The sequence below is a fragment of the Lutra lutra genome, chromosome 6 (assembly GCF_902655055.1).
Source record: "Lutra lutra chromosome 6, mLutLut1.2, whole genome shotgun sequence".
Lineage (NCBI taxonomy): Eukaryota > Metazoa > Chordata > Mammalia > Carnivora > Mustelidae > Lutra > Lutra lutra.
In genome coordinates this window covers 96,975,770-97,000,680 of record NC_062283.1, presented here as the reverse complement: position 1 = coordinate 97,000,680, position 24,911 = coordinate 96,975,770, and the positions used below count along the sequence as shown (strand labels likewise).

At 37.5% G+C, this 24,911-nt stretch overlaps 1 protein-coding gene across 1 annotated transcript in view; it reads right to left on the bottom strand.

Annotated features, from left to right (window-relative positions):
• The window catches only part of ADGB (androglobin), a 169,507-nt gene that overhangs the window by 120,099 nt on the left and 24,497 nt on the right, over nt 1-24,911 (bottom strand). The window contains exons 3-6 of the mRNA XM_047735160.1: nt 20,692-20,854; nt 15,653-15,745; nt 13,409-13,480; nt 11,134-11,343 (exon numbers count right to left, since the gene is read on the bottom strand). Coding sequence (XP_047591116.1) covers nt 11,134-11,343; nt 13,409-13,480; nt 15,653-15,745; nt 20,692-20,854 — 538 coding nt within the window. The remainder of the gene's footprint in view (nt 1-11,133; nt 11,344-13,408; nt 13,481-15,652; nt 15,746-20,691; nt 20,855-24,911) is intronic.

Genomic DNA, 24,911 nt, shown 5'->3' with positions numbered 1-24,911 from the left:
TAAACACTGGAGTTTAGCCACTCTCTCTTCTAATTTCAAATGATATAACCCAAAAGAATACCCAGTGAGATAAGTCAGACACAAAGGACAAATATTGTATACTTCTACTTATATGATGTATCTGGAAAAAAGCAAATTTGCAGGCAAAAGACATGATAGAGGTTACCAGGGACTGGATGAAGAGGATGATGAAAAATTACTGTTTAATAGGTACAGAGTTTCTGTTTGGGATGACGTTAATAGGTATAGAGTTTCTGTTTGGGATGATGAAAAAGCTCTAGAAGGAGATAGTCTTGATGGTTGTACAACCTTGCAAAAATATGTAATGCCTCTGAATTGTACATTCAAATTGTACAGTTAAATGCTAAATATTACGTCATGTATATTTTACCACAATGAAAAACTAATAATAGCAGTTCCCTTTCTACACTTTAATTTTCAAAAAAATTTTTGAAGGAACCAACTGAATCCCTATGAAGGAAAAGTTTTAAGCCAACATAGGAACTTAACTTAAACCAGTTCAACGAATGTATGATTCCAGCTAATCAATAACATATCTCAATTTAGAATGCTTTGATTGCTAAATACCATCGAACTGTACAGTCTAAACAGATGGATTACATGGTATGTGATTGCATCTCAAAACAGCTATTATGAAAAATAACTGGGAAATGCATTCAGTATTATATACCTAAAACATAATTTAACTAGATATCACAATTTGCTTGGGAATTTTTTTGATTCCTTGATATTAATACATTGGTTGGGTTGCCTCCTTAAAGTTTATGAAGAAATTAAATATTATATATGTAGGGGCACCTGGGTGGTCCAGTTGTTAAGGGTCTGTCTTCAGCTCAGGTCATGATTTAAGGGTCCTGGGAGCCCAGTTGGTGGGGCTCAGTGGGGAGTCTGCTTGTCTTTCTCCCTCTGCCCCACCCCCTCACTTTTGCTCACTCTATCTCTCAAATAAATACTTTAAAAAATATATTACATGGGGTGTCTGGGTGGCCCAGTGGGTTAAAGCCTATGCTTTTGGCTCAGGTCATGGTCTCAGGGTCCGGGGATCGAACCCCGCATCAGGCTCTCTGCTCAGCAGGGAGCCTTTCCCTTTCCCTCTCCCTTTCCCTCTGCTTCTCCCTTTCCCTCTGCCTGACTTTCTGCCTACTTGTGATCTCTGTCCGTCAAATAAATAAATAAAATCTTTTAAAAAAATAAAATAAAAAATATATTACACATAAACATATAATATATAAATAGTATATAATGTAAATATATATAAGATGTCATCATAGAACATTGAGTTTACTTATTTGGGTCCTTATCATAGAACACTGAAACATTTCTACACCTTTTTTTTTAACTGCATGTAAATGTAAATATTGGGCAGTTTTTACTGAGATTACTGTGTTAGCACCACATAATTTTAAATGACTATCAAAATATTTAATTACTTTACATGCTTATGAAGAAGGATACCCTCCTTTATTAGTATAAATATAAATTACCAAAAGTCACTTTAGAATGTAGTCATATTGGAATCTTAATATCTTCCTAGGTCAAGATAACTAAATACCTACATAAATTTATGTCCTCTTCCTCCTATGACTATGCTAAAGGGATAATAAAAAATGCTTTTTAATTAATCACATCAATCACACTTCCAAAAGATCAGGGACAGAGATTTGAGCAAGTAACCTGAATGAGCATAATTATGTAGAGAAGAAAGAGCTCGGACTGCACTTCCCCACCTTCACCAGGGTAAAAGGCGGTGCCCCTCCCATACAGCGTCTGAAGGTGGAACTCTGACTTCCTTGCCTGTCCTGAAGTAAACAAGGTGGTCTCTCTCCCCAGTGGAGTCAGGGGGCAGAATTAGGACTTCTGTCTTCCTTCTGCAGTAAGGAGGAAGTGCTTTCTGCATCAGTAGAGCCTGTTGGAAAAACTCTTATTTCCCCACTCTGCCCATGCAGGAATGAGGAGGTATACTTCCCCCTCCCCTGGTGGTGCTCAGGAGACTGCGGGATGGAGTCTTATCATCTGGATAACAAACAAGAGTGGCAGAGCCCAGTAGCATTGCACAGGCTTTATAAACTAAAGTAACATTTGAAACACAGCCCACGGAAGTGAGCCAGGATGTGTACTCTGAATCTAAACAGGTTGAGTACGTGCTAAATAGAAAATTTAATTAGAAAACAGTCATAAAATAGAACACTAAAAATGTCCAGGAAACTATCCAAAATTACTCATCATGCAAAAACCAGGAAAATCTAAATTTCAATGAGAAAGTACAGTCAACAGACCACAATGCCTAAAGGACAGGGAATTTGGCATTTTTAGTTAAGAAATTTAAAGCTGATGTCATAAAAATGCTCCAGGAAGCAATTATGAATACTCTTGAAACAAATAAAAATAGGATATCTCAGCAAAGAAGTAAAAAAATGTGAAAGAGGACACAACCAGAAAAATTGAACTTAAACAAAGGAAACATAGGGAAAGATCAATAGCCAGATGTAAATAGCAAAGAAATTAGTGAACTAGAAGTTAGTTCAATAGAAATTATGAACAACAAGGGAAAGTAGATTTTTTTAAATGACATGAACCTCAAAGATCTGTGAGACAAGAGAAGAAGATATAACTACTGTGTCATTGGAGTCCCCAGAAATGAGGAAAAAGAATGTGGGGCTGGAAAAATATTTAAATGAATAATGGCTGAAAACTTTCCAAATTTGTCATAAGACATGGCCCAACAATTTCAGGTAGCTCAGAATATACCAAAGAGGATAATCCCAAAGAAATCTACGCCCAGACATATCAAATTCAAACTTCTGAAAATTCAAGACAAAGAAAAAAGCCTTAAAATGGCTAGTGAGAAAAGAACACCCGATTGTTCCTCAGAAACCACAGAAGCCAGAAGAAAATAGCCAACTAGTTGTCAATGTTGAGGGAAAAAAAAGCCTGCCAACTCACAACGCTGTATTGAGTGAAAATACCTGTTAGGAATAAGGGTGAAATAAAACATTTTCAGACAAGGTGCACCTGGGTGGCCCATTCAGTTAAGTGACTTTTAGTGTCAGCTCAGGTCTTGATCTCAGGGTCGTGAGATTGAGCCCCAAGTCATGCTCTGTGTTCAGTGTGAAGTCTGCTTGAGCTTCACTCTCCTTTTTCCTCTGGCCCACTCTCTGCACTCTCTTTCACAGAAATAAATAAATGAACCTTTAAAAAAATTTTTTTTCCAGACCAAAAAAGGTTAAGATAATTTATCACCAGAAAACTGGCCCCAAAAAAGAATGGTAAAAGGAAATTCTTATTTAAAAAAAAAAAAAAAAGGAAATGGAAGAAATCTTAGGACATCAGGCATGAATAAAGAGCAAAGAAAAAAATATAAACATATGTATAGCTATAAATAAAGTATAAGCTATGTATGGTTACACAATAATACAAAATGGTTATAAAGTATTCTTTGCCTCTTGAGCTTTAAAAATTATATTTGACATTTAAAAACAATACTTATGAGTAGGTTCTGATTATGTAGAAAGAAAATATATAGACAGCTATGCTATAAAGGGGGGGCTTAAAGGGGCCCAAATGGTGGTTAACTATCTATGTTCCAATCTAAGTGGTAAAATGCTGCTATTACTGGACTGTGAAAAGCTAAGCATGTATATTTTAATCCCTAGAGCAACTACTAGACAAGAAAGTAATACACAGAGACATACTAAACACCAGAAATAACTCAAAATGGAATCCCAAAGAATGTTCAAGAAACACACAGAAAAAGGGAAACAGATGCAAAAAAAAAATAAGTAAATAACAGAAGTAACAGAGTATACAAGTAATAAAATAACAGACTTAAATCCCAATTATATGAAATGCAAATTGCACAGAAATTAAAATGTAAGAGTAGCTTGGATATACTTATAAAAAAAGAGTTTGTATATAATTAAATAATTCCACATGTAGAAAGCCCAGAAAAAAATAGTCATATAAATGGGCAAAATATATACACAAAGATGCTATTTTACAGAATTGTATTGGTAAAACACTGGTCATAATCTAAATGTCAAGATGAAATTAACAAAATATGTATGGTTATTGTTACATTTGAACAAAGGAGTACAAGGTAGATCAGTATATATATTATCATAGATAATACCTAGAGTTAGGGAAAAAAAATACATTACAGAACAGGAAGTACCATGCCATCCCACTATTACTATAAATTATATGTAGTAGGCTTATATATATTTATAAGAAAAATGTTTAGGAAGATACACATAAGTCAATTATTATGATTGTCCATGTAGGCAGAACAATAATGAATTTTCATTCTCTACTTTTCATTCATTCTTCTAATTTTCATTCTGCACCTTATTGTCTAAGAAACTCTGAATTTGACAATAATTTTGTCCTTAAGAAGAGTAAGGGTCTATCAGAAACAAAAGTTAATACTTTTTTTTACATATCGATAGATTGATGGCGACTGGAGAAAATTATTGGTCCCAATGTGTATGTTTTCCTGTTTATTCAGAGACAGATGAAAGCACTGGGACACTCCCAGCAAAGCAGCTGAGAGCAATACATGTTGTGAGTGGAAAGTACTCACTTAATTGCTTCTATCAAGGGGCCAGAGGAATGCTGAAAACAGAAGGACCATGACCCAGCTGCATGTGGCCCCAGTAGTGTACCATCACTTCCAGGGAGAGGAAAAGAGGAACTTCTCTGTTTTATAACATTGTTCCTTATGCTCCTCAACAAATATTTTATAACATTGTTCCTTATGCTCCTCGACACTCTTGACTGGTGTCGAAGAACTTTGATTCCAGGTCCTTAGAATCCAAACTGGAAATAGTAGAAATACTTCTATGGGGAAAATGATATGCTGGTGTAAAAATCTGCACCTTAAGGGGCGCCTGGGTGGCTCAGTGGGTTAAAGCCTCTGCCTTCAGCTCAGGTCATGATCCAAAGGTCCTGGGATCAAGCCCCACATTGGGCTCTCTGCGCAGCGGGGAGCCTGCTTCCCCTTCTCTCTCTCTCTGCCTGCCTCTCTGCCTACTTGTGATCTCTGTCAAATAAATAAATAAAATCTTTAAAAAAAAAAAATCTGCACCTTAAATGTCAGGCAGAGAGTTTCTGACAGGAGGGTTTGCTTCAAAGAATGATTAAGATAAATGCTTGGAGGGACAGCAGGAAAGGGGAAAGAGATACATGTGCACGAAGGCAGAGAAGGAAAATCAGTGTCAATAGCAAAAAGGTGAGCAAGCATCAAGAAATTGAAGACAAAAAGGAAAAAAAGAAACAAAGACAGAACAAGACTCAAAGTATAGGAGAGGTGACAGGGGAAGGAAAAGTGTAGAACCAAGATGAGTCCATCTCCTTATACCGAATCAAGCAGTAGAAGGTAACAGAACTTATTGCTATGAATGTTTCTCAAATATTTGAAGTAAAAAACAAAGAATAGACATATAAATACTGAACTAGAATTAGAAGGCAAAAGTCAAAAATTAAATTGTGTATATCTAGAAAGAGATTTTTAAAAAGAAAAAAAAATGTTTATCTTGTCAGAAAGAAGTTACTCTAATTCTTTACTACAACTGCCATGCACATAGATGTTGACTCAGCCCTGCCACCTGGGGATTAGGTAGAAACAAGTAAAAATATTTGCCCCTGGCCCTGAGAGAACAAATTTCTACCAACCAGAAAACAAGGTACCATCTCCCTATCGCATGAATGCAGCCTCTGAGACAGCAAAGTCCTTGTTTTTTGCCCTGTAAAAATTGCATCTATCTATTTATTATCACTGCTATCAGTATTCGATATCCTTTCAAGGACTACAATTCCAATTTTAAAGAATACACCAAAATAGGGAAAAACTAGCAGGAGAGTAGAGTGACCTGGCTTGTGTATTTACCTTACAAAAGGAACTGAAGGCAATATTTGCAGATTACATGATGCTATATATAGAAAATCTTAAAGACTTCACTACAAAACTATTAGAATAAATGAATTCAGTAAACTTGTGGATACAAAATTAATACATAAAAATCAGTGCATTTCTTTTTTTTAAAAATATTTTATTTATTTGACAAAGAAAGAGAGATCACAAGTAGGCAGAGAGGCAAGCAGAGAGAGAGGAGGAAGCAGGCTCCCCATGGAGCAGAAAGCCCGATGCAGGGCTCGATCCCAGGACCCTGAGATCATGACCTGAGCCGAAGGCAGAGGCTTTAACCCACTGAGCCACCCTGGTGCCCCAAATCAGTGCATTTCTATACACTAATAATAAAGTAGCAGATAGAGAAATTAAGACAACAATCCCATTTACAATTATACCCAAAAGAACAAAATACCTAGGAATAAACTTAACAAGGGAGGTGAAAGACCTGTACTCTGAAAACTTTAAAATACTGATGAAAAAAAAAAATTGAAGATGATACAAACAAATTGAAAGATAGCCCATGCTCATGGATTAGAAGAATAATTTTGTTAAAATATCCTTCTTGCCGAAAGAAATCTACAGATTCAATGCAATCCCTATCAAAATACCAACACTTTTCACAGAACTAGAATAAATAAGATTAAAATTTGTATGGACCCACAGAAGACCCCAAGTAACCCCAAGCAATCTTGAGAAAGAAGAACAAATCTGGAGGTATCATAATCCCAGATTTCAGGTATACCACGATCCTTAGTAGTCAGAACAGTATGGTACTGGCACAAAAATAGATATATAGATCAATGGAATAGAACAGAGAGCCCAGGGGCACCTGGGTGGCTCAGTGGGTTAAGCCTCTGCTTTCGGCTCAGGTCATGATCTCAGGATCCTGGGATCGAGGCCCGCATCTGGCTCTCTGCTCAGCAGGGAGTCTGCTTTCCCCTCTCTTTCTGTCTGCCTCTTTGCCTACTTATGATCTCTCTCTCCTTCTGTCAAATAATTAAATAAAATTAAAAAAGAAAAAAGAACAGAGTCCAGAAATAAACCCATACTTATATGGTCAGTTGATCTATGATAAAAGAAGAGGCAAAAATACAAGATGGGGAAAGGACAGTGTCTTCAATAAATGGTGCTGGGGAAAACTGGACAGCTACATGCAAAAGAATGACATGGGACCACTTTCTTACACCGTACACAAAAATAAACTCTAAATGGAAGAAAGACCTCAAAATGGATTAAATGTGAGACCTGAATTTATAAAACTTCCAGAAGAAAACACAGTAATTTCTTTGACATTAGCTGTAGAAACATTTTTCTAGCTATGCCTCCTAAGGCAAGGAAAACAAAAGCAAAAATAAACTATTGGGACTACACCAAAATAAAAAGCTTTGCACAGCAGACAAAGCCATGAAAAGGGCAACATAGTGAGTGGGAGAAGATAGTTACAAATGATATCTACAGTAAGGAGTTATTATCCAAAATAAATAAAGAATTTATACAAGTCAGCACCAAAAAACAAATACCCCAATTAATAAATTGACAGGGATTCTAAATAGACATTTTCCCAAAGAAGGCATACAGGTTAACAGACACATGAAAAGATGCTTGACATCACTCATCACCAGGGAAATGCAAACCAGAACCACAATGAGATATCACTTTACAGGTGGCAGAATGGGTAGAATAAAAAAGACAAAAAATAACATGTGTTGAAGAGGATATTGGAGATAAAGAAACCCTTGTGCACTATTGGTGGGAATGTAAATTGGTGTGGCCTCTGTGGAAAACAGTATGGAGGTTCCTCAAAAAAATTAAAAATAGAAACGCTACATGATCCAGGAATTCCACTACTAGAAAAACAAAGAAAACTAAAACACTAATTTGAAAAGATATATGCACCCCTATGTTTATTGCAGCATTATTTACAATAGCCAAGATATGGAAGCAACCTGGTGTCCACTGATATATGAATAGAAAAAGATGTGGGATACACACACACACATACACACACAATGAAATATTACTCAGCCATAAAGAAGAATGAGAACTTGCCCTTTGTGACAACATTGATGGACCTAGAGGCTAGTACCATGCTAAGTGAAATAAGTCAGTCAGAGAAAGACAAATACCATATGATTTCACTTATACATAGAAGCAAAAAAACAAAAAACAAAACAAAACAAAAAAACAAAACAAATGACTAAAATAACAAGCAAAAAGCAGGAAGAGACACATAAATGCAGAGAACAAACTGGTGGTTGCTAGAGTGGAGGAAGTGAGAGTATGGGAGGATGGACAAAAATGGATGAAGGGGAGTGGGAGATATAGGCTTCCAGTTATGGAAAGAATAAGTCACAGGAATAAAAGATACAGCATGGGGAATACAGTCAATGGCAGTATGCCAGCTAAAGGTGGACAGATGGTAGCTACACTTGTGGTGAGCATAGCCTAATGTATAAACTTAGTGAATTGTTATGTTGTATACCTGAAACTAATGTAACTTGTGTGTCTTCTGTACTTTAGTAATAAAAAGCTATAGCTTCTTGTATATTTTTACATACACTGATGAATTCACTAGGAAGATGGGGTATGGGGTACTCCATACTCAAGTGCTCTGGAAAAAAATGAAGCAGGGACTGGTGAGATAAGGTATTAGGGTTTCAGATAAGGTATAGATTAAAGGCCTCAGAATGAGTGTTTTTAACACTACACCGAGAGGATATGCAGACCCTGGCTGTTGTGTTCTAAAACAAAATGGTATTATCCAAGTATTCCATATGTAAGCAAATTACATTCATATAATAATCATATATAAAGGAAAATAGACCTCAGTATTTAAAATGACCCAAAATATACAGCATATATATTCTAAGTGAATAAAATTCTGGAATGCACATTCCAGCTGAATGAAAGATGGACGAAAATAAAATGTTCAAGAGAGAAGTTGAGCAGGATGATAAACACTAAACCCTTTTATAGAGGAAATAAAGGATACATTATTATAAATGTGTTCAGAGATAAGTACCAACAAAAATGTTTATTCAAAAAGCATATATGTTGGGGCGCCTGGGTGGCTCAGTGGGTTAAGCCGCTGCCTTCGGCTCAGGTCATGATCCCAGGTCCTGGGTTCAAGCCCCACATTGGGCTTTCTGCTCAGCAGGGAGCCTGCTTCCTCCTCTCTCTCTGCCTGCCTCTCTGCCTACTTGTGATTTCTCTCTATCAAATAAATAAATAAAATCTTTAAAAATATATATATATGTTAAGAAAATATTGAAGCAAAAGAATATTAGGTGGATTTTGTTCTAAAAAATTAATTGAACAATAAATTTGTGATAACTAAAGCAATATGGTATTTAAAAAGGATAAGAAAAGGGGCACTTGGGTGGCTCAATTGGTCAATGTCAAACTCTGATTTCAGCTCAGGTCAACAAATTGTCTACAAAAATAATTCATATGGAACAAGTTCTATCTCAGTGCTCAACAGCTTAGCAGCAGGCCCCACAAGCCATTCCTCAGGAGAGACCAGTGAGAAACTAGAAGAAGCCACTAGACATCAGGCCCTTCCTTTCCCCAGGGCTACCTTTTCTAGACTGCTTCAATGATTGGTTTGGAGTGAAATTTCAAATTGGAGTAAATATTTTTGTTTTAATTCTGAATCCAAGTGGATTTGGGCTTATGGGGAATCAGTACAATTAAAGAGAAATGAATCACCATGTCTTTGTAAAATGAGATGTAGTGTTAATAAAGGTTGACCTCTGTCCAGAAGGAAATTTGCAAAGAAGGAAGGATGTCAGGAAGCAGAGAAAGAGAAACTAATAGGGTTGGTCTAATATTCTACTGATGCTGCTTTGTAATACTTAATGATTTTGAACTCGCTCCTCAAGTGTAAGCAAATGTGTGGAAAATGGGGAAGGAGGCAAATACCCTGACGTTTTACCTCTGTGTTTGCCTTCTCTCTGTAATCCCTCATCCATATTCACAGGGCACCCACCTTCTTAACACCACAGCCTCACTCTCACTCCTTGGTGCACATTAAAACTTTGAACTCTTGTCTACCAAATCTGCCTTCTGCTTGGTAAATAAGGAAGACAAAGACATTTAGGAAGTCATTTTCTCTCCTCACAAAGTTTTGACTTTCAAAGTCTGTTTTCTTGCAGTAAACATCAAAACACCAAGAATCTTATTTTAGAGATCCGAGGCTAATACCACCTTCTTTACTCTTACCATCCTGCTGTAATGATCCTATTAATTCCTAAGCATTGGCCTTTCAGCATCCCCCATCCCAGGAAAGATTGGCCCAGGCTCCCTGGGTAAAGTCATGTTCTTTAGAAATACAGAATGGAATGATTAACTATTCATACTTCTCCACATCCTCAAATGTTCAAGAACATTCTTCCTTAGTGATTAGGACCAGCTTCATGGGTATACAACCTGTACAGTCACAAGGAACCTCACGCTTAGAAGGACCCTATGCTCTTTTTTTTAAGTACTACTATCACCATATTGACATTCTTAATAATTTTCATTTTAACAAGGGGCTCTGTAAAACATGTAGTTGGCCCTGCCTGTGAGTCTGGGCCTTTAGAAAGAAGCCACCAACAAAAACTCAAAGGTGTTTCATAATCTAGTCTTGCTGAATGTGGTGTGAGCCTACTTTGCCTTATTAACTAGAGGGTTTTTAATTCTCTATTTCTACTATCCCATTTGCTCCTTTTCAGGCAGAAGCAAAAACGTCTTGTCAAGCCAAGATTTGTTAACTTGAGTACAAATCTCAAATTTAGGGCAAAGCCTGGGTGGGACCAGGCCCCTCAGGAGCAGCAAATACCAGGAGAGAAAGAATGGACCAGGCTCAAGCACTCCCTCTGCTCAAGACCCCATCCACAATCACAGACAAAGGAGGAAGGAAGAGAGCCCCATGCATCCACCTGTCCACCCAGGCTACCTGCCTGACAGGACAGAGATAGCAGAGGACCACCCTTCCATGGTCCAAGCAACTGAAGTATAAAAACCATGTGGGATTGGGGTCTCAGGACAAACAACGATGTTTGTTATTGACCCCAAATTATACACATAGGATCTATCTTCCCAGTGTCTGCACAATTGATGTCCTGTATCTTGTAATAGCCTAGGTAACAGCATGTAAGACAAATATATTTCAATATGAAGGACAGACGAATTTCAATGCACATGAATGTGAACTAACTTACCATCCAATAAAGTTTCACGATATACTTCCCATAGTTATTGAATAAAGGCATGTGACCTTTCACAGCCTTGCACAGAGAATAGATGTGTTCCCAGGGCTTCCAGATGAGAGGAGGAGGTTCCCCTGCATTCCCTTTAAAATAATTGTTCAAAGTAGCTCCATTGAATATCTTCCACACTGCATAGATTTCGCTGATAATCCATCTCATCAGCTAGAGACAAAAGCCATTCATGTTAATCAGTTGTTCTTCCATTGTTGGTACTGTAATTTAGGTGGGAAACCAGTCAAAACCTATTTCCAATCTACTTTTTCATATTAAATTCTACTTGTAATGTGCTTCACATTTTGATTTCTGATCTACAGAATAACATCATGGCTCTTGCCTTTGTTGTCAGGAAATATAGTCACAATACACGCTAAAAAGACTTAATATTAAACACACTCAGCTAAGAGCTGTCTTCCAGAGTAAACTACTAGTGGTTTGACTTTGACCTCCTTTTGACATTGACCTTCATTTCAACTGTGTGTGTGTGTGTGTGTGTGTGTGTGTGTGTGTGTGTGTGACACAGAGAGAGAGACAGAGAGAGAGAGAGAGACAGAGAATGAATGCTCCTGAGAGCGGTGATATTATTTTGGGATTAACTTTTTATAAACGATTAAGCTACCCCTCTGTAAACGTTGAGAAGTTTGCAAAGAAAATGATCTCTTCTATGTCAATAGGGTCAGCTAGACAAGGAATGAGATATGAGAAAGAAAATTGCACACACATTTAAATATCCTCTAAGTCTCATATTTCATATGCCAATCTGCAGGGGCAGAAGGGCTCTGAACAAAATTCCCACTTGCAGAGTTTTCAATGGGTAACAAGGCGCAGTGGGGAGTTGAGCTTTGCAGTGGAAACAGACCAGGATTTGAATCTTCCTTCAGATACTTCTGCTCTGGGGAACGTCATTTCACCATCTTTAAATTACAATTTATGTAATGCTGTCTGTAAAATGCAGATTATGCTATCTATTTTTCAGCATTTTATAGGGAATAGAAACAATGTATAAAAAAATCTCTGGGTCACAGTGGTTGTTAAGTAAAGACATTACCCTAGTAGCATGGGATTTTCTGAAATAATCGTCTTGCATTTAACTGCCTGGTTTATAAGAAGATTAAATACTTGAGACTAACCTTATAAGATTCATGTTTTCCTTAATTTACATTATCTAGGACGTTTCTTCAAGTTTAAATTAGTTGAAAATGAAAGGTAAATCAAGTATCTTCCTGTATGTATACCTGGGAATTTTGCTAGAATATTTTATACTTCTTTTAAAAATGAAAAGCTGAAGTCTATGCATGCTTTGGATTATAAAATAAGCATATTTTAGGCTAAAATATAAAATATAAAACACTTTAGAGATAACATTATACTACTCAGTACAACCTGGTTGAAGAAAGAAATGTTTTGACTTTAATCTTGGTCAAGATATTTAAGATAAGATGGGTTCCTGGGTGGCTCAGTGGGTTAAGCGCTGCCCTCGGCTCAGGTCATGATCTCAAGGTTCTCGGATGGAGTCCCACATAGGGCTCTCTGCTCAGCAGGGAGCCTGCTTCCCTCTCTCTCTCTTTCTCTTTCTGCCTACCTCTCTGCCTACTTGTGATCTTTCTCTGTCAAATAAATAAATAAAAATCTTTTAAAATAAAGATATTTAAGATAAGAAAGGCAAAGTGTTTGAATCAATAATGACTATTAATTCTCACTGGCCCAGAATTTTTTTCTGGGAGAAAATAATTTTAAATAAAAAGACCTGCTTCTGACCATAACTGCCGTAGGGAAGTGGAACAGAGTCTGCTTCTGATGGAGAAAACCCAGGGTGAAGAAATGGAGGTGTTTAGGTGAGATTTTCCCTGTATTAGCAAGTCAAACAACATTAGGACGCCCTGCCCTTGAGCACTACGTTAAGCAAGTTCCAAGCAACTTCATGTCCATCGCTAGGCACTTGGACTAAGAGGAGAAAGCCCAGATCATGAGATCCCAGCTACTGTGGGTTTATGGGGCAGGAGAGTAGGGGCACAGCAAAGCTAATGCTAACATTTCCCACCATCTGCTCATTAAACTTAACTGAAGAGGCTTCTCTACCTCTTTGAATGTCTGGTGTATAAAATACTGAGTTACACCAAAACTTAGAGGTGAGCAAGGGAAAACTGAAATTGACAGTCTGGGAATTGTTTTAAGCAGGTCTGGAGAATGAAGCCTGAAAACAGGCTTCAGTTAAAACTTCCTTACATACCTCACTGCAGAGTAAATGTTCATTTGCTGAAAACAAATCAAACAGGATTTCATTTCTCACAACTACTGGAGCCTGAAATTAAAAATATATGTAAAAAGAGATATTCCTCATTAGGAAAAATAAAGGAAATGTAGCTGAATGAAATATAGTTTCATGCAATATAAACAAGTCAAACCTGATCTCATTTCTTACAACCAGAGGAATTAAAAGAAAAAAAAAATAAGTGAAGCTCATTATTCCATAAGATAACCCTTTTAGAGCTATGGGTGCCATTCACTTCATAATGTAATGCCTATCAAACACAGTATTTTCATATACAAATGAAATGTTATAAGATATAATATATGCAGATGGTCTCAGCATGCATACACACACAGTCTGAGAGTTTAAAAAATGATTTAAAATTTAAATTAACCTTTCAAGTTAAACCTGAAGCTTAGTTAACACATGCTAGCAGGAAAAATATCTTCATCCCTTTGATAAAACATACTAGGTATGACAGCTTTTTAAAATCTTGCCAATTTTCAAATCCTCCTATCTTTAAAAAAATCATATGGTGGTCATTATTTAATTGGTATATATCTAAAGATGCTTTTGTATGTTTAGATCACTAAGGAATAAACATAATAAGGGAACATATGATTTATAACAGTTTTTAAAAATTTGTTACAATTCATATCAAGGTTATATACTTAACATATTGTGGGAGGCCACAGTAAGGCTTGAGATGAGGACCAAACCAGGCCCTGACTTGTGCCTCCTTTAAAGTCCGAATAACCTAACAAAAGGTTTAGGATGGAAAAAGTTGAGTAGCACTGAGAAAGGGTCTGTGCTATGTGTTGTGCGCTCACCTACGTGACTTCCCACACGCTTGCTAAACAAATGAGAACAATTCGGTTGGGGTCAAAAGTTCGTTGCTGGTCCTTGCTGCCCTAGTACAGCCCATAAATTATTTTCAGGTTTGCTGTATTTGTACTGGCATCAGCCATTTGGCATCAGGAGGAATTCATGGTTGTTTAAATAGACACAGGTGTATTGCTTCTCCTATTATCACTATATATATGGCCTTAGTGCTTTGAATAAATTTAGCACTGTTGGACATCCTCCTCAGTGCTCCTCCTGCCCCCATCTCTTCGTCTCTTAATTTCTTTTCACCATCCTCTTATCCTCACATTGCCGGTCGATCTGTTGTGCCAGCTGCGACAACATATCAAATTAACATACATATGGTTTTGATTAATAAAAGATTTTCATGGAAACTAATGTCATCAACTACTCTCAATCACATGTATAACGAGCATCTTGAAAACTCAATAAAATATTTCTTTATGTCTGAGAGAAATTAACCCAAACTACCTTAAAGGCCTGAGTTGACTCTTAGTGTATAACTTATGATCATAGTAAGTTCGATATATATTATATAAAATATTTTATACAAAAACGTATGTTTTAAATTCTGTTTTGGCTAATTGCACTTCTAAAATGGCCACACTCTTCGCCAAGTAACAACCTACATTAAAATTAATCATAGATTAAATATTGAATAACTAAAATTCGAGGTGGGCCACTTAATAGCTACCTGCCAATCGATAGAAGATAGAAACCGATGGTGTGTAAAAGGCAGCAAATATTAAGGTGGACGTCTCTAGAGGTCTCTATTCCCTACACCTGTCCTTGAGACAATCCATCTTCAGACCCTTTATATCTGCTCAGTATCATCATTACTCAAGGACCTGAACCACCCACACCTGATTCTCAGAAATATACAAAACTGATCATTCCCTCAGTGGTCAGAGCTTATTAACCTCCTCAGCTGTATAGCCCATGTTGACTGTGATATCTTGAATCCAGGCTCTTAAGTTTGTTCATAATTTAGCTTCTCTCTGACTTAAATCGTGTCCTCCAACTTCATATTTGGCTTAGAGTAGAATAGAGTCAATCTCATGTAGGAAGGTCGTTATTGTTCTGCTAAATTTTTGTCTGAGCTTTGATATCATGTAAAAAAGAAAAAAACTCAAGACTTTACACAAAATTTCAATATGTTCTTGGTTGCCCGTACAAGTGATATTAAACTAAGCTGATACACATTTATCTCTATTAAATGTCAAAAAGTAATTCCTTTTTCTTACTAAATACCATGGGAAAAATTTACCTACATTATTTTAAAAATGAGAATTTTCATAACTAGGATATTATAGCCCACAGTTAACATGTATTTTGTTCAATAGTGAAAATGTTTCTTACCCGATTAATTAAAAAATCCTGTGGACGTTTCCAGGAATAAATTTTCAGCGATGGTGGTAATTCAATCTTTCCTTCGGGGTCTTCAAAAAAATGCTGTATAAAAAAATATATATTGAGTTTTTTGTCTCCATATGATTCTAAAAATATGAACCAACTCAATCCTAATAAAAATCAGTAAGTTCATAGATTAAATCAATAAATATGCATTTATAGAGCAATTTGTATAATTGCTCTCAGAAGTAGCTCATGGAGTATTTGGTGAATATGGAAGTTAATAATACTGTATTTAGTGAACAAAACCTCAATTGTTGAGTAACATTTTATTGCAGAGGAAGCAATCAAAATGAGCATGAGCTGCTTTGGAATGTGAGGTAGGTATGGTAGGAAAGCAATTTGGATGGGCCAGATATGGACATATTTTGCACTGAAAAGATTGTTCTTGTTTTTACTTGAGAAAATTAAAAAATCATAAATATGATTGTATGCCAGGGAAATTTTTGAACCTTGGATCTGACTTTCATTTGTTAATTTTTAAAATTAAACATGTTATTTTGAGATAATTATAGATTCGCAACTCATGCTGTGAAATAATAGAGTTCCTGTATTCTCTCTACTCGGTTTCTCCAGTGGGAAATCTTCCAAAACCAGAGTGCAATGTCACAACCAGGATACTGACGTTGACGGTCATGGTATACCACAGTTCCAGGAGCATAAGGATCCTTCCTAGGCCCTTTTATGGCCATGCCCACCCTCCCACCCCCTTGCCACCTGTTTAATCCCTACCACCTGGCAATCATTAATCTGGTCTCTTTTTGTCATTTCAATAATGTTATATGAGGGGCATCTGGGTGACTCAGTTGGTTAAGCGTCTGACTCTTGGTTTCGGCTCTGGTCATGATCTTGGGGTCGTGAGATCAAGCTCTGCTTTGGGCTCTGTGCTCAGCAGGGAATCTGCTTGAGATTCTCACTCCTCCTCCCTCTGCCCCTTTCTCTGATCTCACATGCATGCACTCTCTCTCAAATAAACAAATAATAAATCTTCAAAAAAAAATAATGTTATATGAATGGAATCATATAGCATGTAACATTCTGGATTGGCTTTTTTCCTTCTCCGCCTAATTCCTGGGATATTCAATTCATTCAAGCTGTTGCAAGTATCAATTTGCAGTTTGTTTTGTTTATTGCTGAGCAATATTTCATGATATGGATATTTGTTTGTTTGTTTACCATCTGTCCATTGGAGGACATTTGGGCCATTTCTAATTTGGGGCTCTTACTTATAAAGCTGCTATAAATTTTTGTATATAGCTTACAGCTTTTTATATGAACATAAGTTTCCATTTCTCGGAGGTAAATGCCCAGGAATGCAATTAATTTATTAATTTTTGAGTCCTTAGAATGAGTCAGTTAGTGAGCTCTGGAAGAAGAATGATATCCAAATATCTACTCTCGAATGCTAGAATATAGTAAATTAGATTTCAAGTAGCTACTGTGTAAAAGTTCTCACAGATCCTAAAATAGTTAAGTTGTGGCAGTGAGCCTTACAGAAAATGAGAAGTGCTGGGAGTACAAAAACAATGCTGTAGGAATATAAACTATCTGTATTGAAAAATAAGGAGTACTAAATTTCACCTGAGTTAATAGTGACAGGGGGAAGAAAATACTATTTTGTGATTTTTATGGTAATCACATTTTTATCCAAATGCTAGTGTGACCTGAGAAATTGTTATATTTGAGGGCCCTGTCTGAGCTTTTTCACAAAGTGTCTATGTGTATCTGGAGCATATTTAAGATTCTGAAATATTTTGAATGAAGATAAAGGCAATCCCAATATCTAGTCAAAATGATCCAAGAATGAGTCCCTGAACAATAGACTGACATTTCCAAGAGACACACTAGACTTCTGGGTTTGCCTCATGTTGTTTTGTTTTCCTCCCTTACAAATAATTCAGTTATTTTAAAGTCCCTTATCTGACAATCCAAAATCAGAGTCACTCATGGATCTATTTCTATTATTTAATTTTCCTCTTGTTTTTCAGCCACTTTGTCCTAATTCTTTTCATGTGTGATAAATTTGGGTTGTACGATAAATGTTGCATATAAAAATGTATATGGGTCCTAAATAATGACACCTTCCTCCAGAGAGGAGGATTTCATCCTTTCTGGCAGGCAAAGTACAAAATGAACTTGACCCCATCAACACTGGGTCTCAGGGTTTGACTGGGCTGGTGTAGGTTTGGTTTACCCTTACTCAACACAGAATGCTATAGCCATGTTTGGGTACTCACTGAAAAGCTGGAGTGTCTGAGTTCCTTCACCTTGGTATACCCTAAATTCCAATCTCTTGCCATAGCATCATGAAATAGTTTCTGTTATTTAACTTCCAAACTGTTGTTTTTTACTCATTTGCTCAGCAGCAAAATCTTCACACATATAGCTTAGGATTTGGTTAAATGTCTTGAAATAAAATTATATGGGAAATATTCCGATTGTGGTCTGTACTTACCTCTGGGATTTGGGTTCTAGTTTGGCTGATTTCGCAGCCCCAGTCAATATCCTCTCTCTCTCCAGCCCAGAAAAACTGGCATAAACCCCGGCTACTACTTTCTGTTTGGCCTTTCATTGTCATGCCTTGAATTATTAAATGTTTTTAAGGAGAGGAAAAAAAAAAAAAGGTAAATGGGAGTTTACCATATCATAATCTGGTAGGATTCCCTTTTCTCCATGTTAAGTTAGTGGTAAATGATAATCTTTCTATGTCATTTTGCCTTAGCTGTATTTCTTATATGCACCTTACAATGCTTCATTATATATATCTCACTTTGGTTCACCCACCATGTCTTTTTGTTGCTGTCACTTAGCTGAAGAATTGAGACTTGACTCTGGAATTACAGGGAAGGGTTAGTTTATCTGATGCTGATTTCCTGATCACTAGCCTCACATCTAAAGAAGAGACTTTCTATAAAATTCCAAGGATACTTGTATAGTCAGATTGCTTAAGGTAATTGACTCTGGTAAGCTGTGGATGTTGCAAATGTGACATGCTTGGGGTGTCCACCACTCACTCCCGTGAGGGACTGTCACTTCACAGCCATGAATGTTGAGGTTGTAGAACAGAACTGGGAGTGGGAAGCAAGATTGTATCCCATATGGTATCTGGGCTGTTGTAAGAACCAGGGTTTGACCTGATACTCTTCCGCCTTGTGAAGATGGCAGAGGCAGAATGGAATGTTGGCTCAGGTTCTGAAGTGTCACACACCATTGGAATAGTCCCAATTCACCACAGGAGGAGGGCTGGTGCTGCCCTAATCATGCAGTTTTATACATGGTCCGAGTATCACAGAATCAAGGTTGGAGTCTGATGTTCAGTTAGCAACATTCCTATATGTTGCCCCCAAATGAAATGCCCCCCATCAAGTATCCAGCACACATGTTACTTTTCCAGTCTCAATGGTTTTCCTCCAATAAATGTTCTTCCAACAGATGTGCCCCTGTTTCAATAACATTGGTAAGTTCCAGAATTTGATGCCTAACCTCCCAGAGATCTGCAGGATTTCTTCATAGTCACCTGGTAAAGGCTTACTTGCACTTTAAGGGCCCTAACATGTTACAGTTTATATCTTATTTCCTATTTCAGTTTTCAGGCACAGCTGCTCTTCACCCTGTTATCCTTCACACTCTATAATGGCTTGTCTTTAGGTCTTTTCTAGAGCTCAGTGCTTACCTGAGGATTTGCACAGTCTATCTTTCTGATGTACATTCACACTCAACCCCTATTAGTTGTAAATTTCTGTTAAAAATATGTAGACTATGACCATTGTCATTTGAACCCACAAAGTTCAAAAGCCCTGTCCGTCTAAAAGTTCCACAGTCACCCTAGGTATGGTGAAAAGAATGTATTCCCTCATACGTTCCTAATCTGAAATTGTTCAGGTACTAACAGAACCAGCAATTAGTTACATTTGTAATCTTTTATAAACAAATTACTGTAATGAATTATGCAGTTTATACTTCTGCATTTTGTGAACTAAATATAATTGCTAATAAGAACCATTCCAGAGTTCTCGATGCAAATAAACACCCCAGAGTTCATCATGGTCATTCTGGCAATTTTGTTTGTGTTTTGAAACTGCATTGTGTTTCATAAACATTTTGGTTAAATGAATTGTTGCACCAAATAAATGGCTCATATATTTTTTTTTAATTTTTTTAAAAGATTTTCTTTATTTATTTGAGAGAGAGAGCAGGTGCACTAGCAGGGGGAGCAGCAGACAGAAGGAAAAGCAGTCTCCCCGCTGAGCAGTGAGCAGGATGCCTGATGCTGGGCTTCATGGGAGGACCCAGGGATTATGACCTGAGCCGAAGGAAGACACTTCACCAACTGAGCCACCCAGATGCCCCAAAGGGTCATATTTAAAACGCAACCCAGACTCATACCCTCAAAAAGAAGTCTTTAGAAATAGAGTAAACATTTTTTAAAAGGCAAAAGAACCAAAGATAATATACTTGGAAAATATAGGCACACTGTTCTCAGCTCCAATCCCAGGGACACATCATGTTTCAATGGCCATAGAGAAACAAAGAATACCTGAGATCCTTCCCCAAATATCTTCAGGCGGGAGATATTAAGAGATTCAACCCTTATCTCACAGTAACAACTTAAAAAAAAAAAAATCTCCTATCATCACCAGGTAACAGTTCACAGGTCTGGTGGGGCTTTCATTTTCTAAACTACTCTAAATGCCTTTTTCCCAACCCTGTCCAAAATCTACTATCTGACTTGTTCTATCAATTCCCCTTTATTTCATTATGACCCTCTGATCATCTCTTTCCTTTCTCTTACGCAAATGGAATTAGAAAAGCCCAGGTCTAAGGCTTGGAAAGACAGGCAGGATGGAGGGAGACAGGTGGACAAAGACAGAATTTCTCTCTTGAAGGGAGCCTCTGGAGAAGAAAGAGCACTGGTCCATGTTAACAAATCTTGTGCTACTATAAAATTAGGACTAAAATGAGCTCTAGTCACATTCAAGCGGACTTACAAATAGAGGGCTTTTTCCCGTTTTGTCCTTTTCTTTTCCACCTTTGCCTGCGTCCCACTTCTCTGCATTGATGTCAGCCTCACTCCATTCTGGCCAGATTGGGAATTTCCCCTTCTTCTGCTCAGTGGAACTAGGTTGCACATTACTGCCCACGTAGTACTGACTAGAAACAGAGCAGGGAGGTGGGTTAGTTTTAAGTCAAATCTCTTAGGTAAAATATTGGGTTCATTGCATGGTATAACTTTAATGGTCTTGTCAGCAGTCATGTTAAAGACATTTTTCGATCGTTGTTCCCTGTAGCCAGACAGCTTCCACAGGTTAGGGTTCAAAAAAACTAAAATACCTGAAGAGATTATTCTGTAAACAAATTCTGAGCCTTAGGCCCTACTTGCTAATGCAGGACATTCATCATAAACACATAAAATGCCATGAAGGGAAATATTTATATATAATTCACACTTAAAATCCTTTGCACATATAATATTAATGGCTTTCTGAAGATCATTACAAATATAATTTTGATTTTTCCCAGTATAAGTGTGCTATGTGATCATTATTTTAAAATAAAATTTTTTAAAGGTTAGGTAAGTAGGAAAGACATTCCCACTCCATTCTATAAACCTACATTGTTAACAACTGTCCAAAGATATACATTTCTTCTTCAAAAATAGCATCATTCAGCACATTCTCTTTATAAACTGTTTATTTCCATTTATCAGTATATTATAAATAGTTCCTATGTCGATGAGAATTTATCTAAATACAAATTTTATGATTGCATACTGTTCCGTTGTATAAATATACTTCCTTTTGTCTAAGTTTCTGTATTTAAAAACTTGAAGGTTTTGATTTAAAATTTTTTTCACTATTATATATTTTTTAAACATTTTATTTATTTATTTCACACAGAGAGAGAGGGAGAGAAAGCACAAGCAAGAGGAGAGGCAGAGGGACAGGGAGAAGTAGGCTCTCCACCTGAGCAGTAAGTCCAACACGGGGCTCGATCCCAGGACCCCGGGATCATAATCTGAGTGAAAGGCATGCTCTTAACTAACTGAGCCACCAACGCACCCCTTTTTTCACCATTATAAACAAGCTGTTAGAGGCTTTCCTTATTCCCAAATCTTTGCATTCCTTATTAATTCTTTTCTTAGGATAGATTTTAATAAGAGAACGTAAAGTACCCAAATACATGCATATTTAAAGTTTGTGATATATTTTCACTAATTATCTACAGAGAAGTTGGACTTGTTTTATACACTCATTATTATTATGTTGCAATTTTATATCTCTAAACCTTGACTTTCACCTTTTCTTTATTATTGTAACCTTTAAAGTCTAAAATACGTGTCTCATTTAATTTTTCAAGTTTTAATTGTGATTGACTACAACCCTGCTCTAGACCCTTGGATAGGCATTGAACAAACCAGACAAAAATCTCTACCCTTATAGAGTTCATATTCTAGTGGGTAGAAACATAAAATCACAGCATAAATTAACTAAAATATAGAGTGCATTAGAAAGTGAAAAATTAGGGGGAATTATAAAATAGGAAGGGGGAACTGAAGAGTTAAGGTACACAATTTTAATATAGTGGTTAAGGAAAGCACTCCATCATAGGGTAATAGTTCACTCAATGGGGAAAGAACATGAAGGATCACACTGTGTGCATCTGGGGAAGGCTGTTCTGGAGACCGGAAATGGCAAGTACAAGTAGCAAGGCAGAGGCTTCCAGATGCGGAGCACATCCTGGCTTATCTGAAGGATAAAGAGATCAGTGGGGCTGAAGGAAAGGAAAAGGAGGTAATTTCAGAGAGGGAACAGGAGATGCAGAGATTATAAAGATGATGTAAGCCAAAGGAAGGACATTGATTTCCCTAGGTGAGAAAGGAAGCCAAAGGAGAGTTTTGAGCAGGGAAGTTTATAATCATTCATGCCTGCTGCTATGTTGAGAAAAGGGCAAAGGGAACAAGAGAGAGAATTTAGATGGCGCCGAAGTAACAGGTGAGAGCAGAGGGTGATTTGGACCAGGTTGCTGACAGTGAGGCAGAAGAGAGAGGCCCCCCTGTTTTTAAGAGAAAGCCCATAGATTGAACTGATGTTTCCTGCCAGACAGAAGACTATGGGTTTGGGCAAAACGGAGGTAAGGAGTAAAGCAGCGTTTCACTTCTAAATGAGCTGTGTTTATCACAGGTTTGTGGTGATGGTGAATAGTTAGTTAGACATAGGATTCTAAGGCTTTGGGAGGAAGAATCAGTCTAAAAGTGAAAAGTGGAGTCATCAGCATTTAGATGATATCTGAAGTCTTAAGACTTCAGGCTATTAAGACTTAAAGCTATTCAAGACACCTAACAACTGGTGAGCAATTGACCAATCCTTAAAGCCTCGTTATGTTAGACATTATTTACTTTGAATCCCGGGGTCAGGAGTATGAGGTCTTCAGGGTGGGTCAGAGGCTCAGGGCAAGCAGGAGACAGAAATAAGTCTAGGGCTCAGGGTTATTGGTAATGTTATTGTTAAGGTTATTCCACAATCAATATTAAAATATTTCAGTATTCTGACTATCAGTACAGCTGTATACCTGCTCTGATACTCCATGTGAAAAGTCAGAAAGAATAGGAAGAAAACTGAGAAAAGCAGTCTGTGAGTGTGGGGGACAGAATAATTCATCCTCCCCCTCCCCCACCTCTCGCTCCTCCCCCACCCATGTCCACACCCAAATTTCTGAACTCGGGGATAGGTTACCTTTCCTGGCAAGAGAGGGTTTGTAGACAACTTTAAGTATTTGAGATGGGAGGTTATCCTGGTATCTGCATGGGTTCAGTGCAGTCACATGTGTTCTCAAAAGTGGAAGGAGACAGAAGTCGTCAGAGGGAGATTTTATTCCGGAAGAATGAATAGAAAAATGCAAAACTGTTGGTTCTGAAGACAGAAGGAGGAGGCCACATGCCGAAGACAGTGAACAGCTTCTTGAAGCTGAAAAAGGCAAGGAAATGGATTCTCTCTGAGAGCCTCTAGAGAGGAAGGCAGCCCTGCTGGTACCTTCACGTTAGCTCAGTGAGACCCATTTTGGACTTCAGACCTCGAGAATTGCACAATAATAGTTTTGTACTGTTTAAGCCACTAAGTTTGTGGTATTTTATTATAGCAGCATTAAGAAACAGAAACAGAAATAAAACAGTAGAGGGTTATGCCTTAAAAGTCAAGTAAAACGTTTTGTTTTTTAAAGATTTTATTTACTTATTTATTTGACAGAGAGAGAGATCACAAGTAGGCAGAGAGTCAAGCAGAGAGAGAAGGGGAAGCAGGCTCCCTGCTGAGCAGAGAGCCCAATGCGGGGCTCAATCCCAGGACACTGAGATCATGACCTGAGTTGAAGGCAGCGGCTTAATCCACTGAGCCACTCAGGCGCCCCAAAACATTTTTTTAAGTAAGAGAATGCACAGCAGATCCAAATGCTGCTAATAGATCAACAGAATGAAATATGAACAAATAAATGTTGAATTTAGCAACAAGAAAGTGAAAGGTCTCTCTCAAATTTCACCTTCTGGGGCAGGGGGTGGGAGGGACTTTCTCGAACATCCTATCTAGAATAGCAACCCCTCTGCCTCCTTTCATATTGCTTCATTTTTATAGCACTTGATTGTTCTCTCACTAATCCTTTGGTGCTTGTGTATTTCCACAGGTAGGCTTTGTAAGTTTCACGGGGGTAGGATCCATGGGTTTTTTGTTCACTCCTTCTATCTCCAGCAATTGAAACAGTGCCTGGATAACATAAGAAATCTGTCTCCTTATCTGCCATCTATTTACATGAAATAAAAGAATGAATGTCTTGACATACTACTTCTATCATTTCTAATTAGGACTGTTTCAAGGTTTTATGAATAGGTAAAGGTTGATCAGATGGCTCACCAGTCCTGTTCCTCATTTCTTATATTTCCCAGTCCTTTGCAGTTTGGCTGATACTTTGTGGTGGTGTTTTAGACAATAGCATGTATGGGGAGATATGTTGTATCCTACCTCCAGGCTCATAAAACATCCTATGACATACTTGTCCACATGCTCAATCCTTCAGAGAAGATCTTGGGAAATGGTAATTGGTGGGGTTTTGGAATACAGGTGAGGTTCAGTGGGGTGAGGTCTGGAGCTGATGACCAAGAAAGAATTCTTGAGACATCTTAGGTGCAAAATGGTGGTTTTATGAAAGCACTGGAACAGGA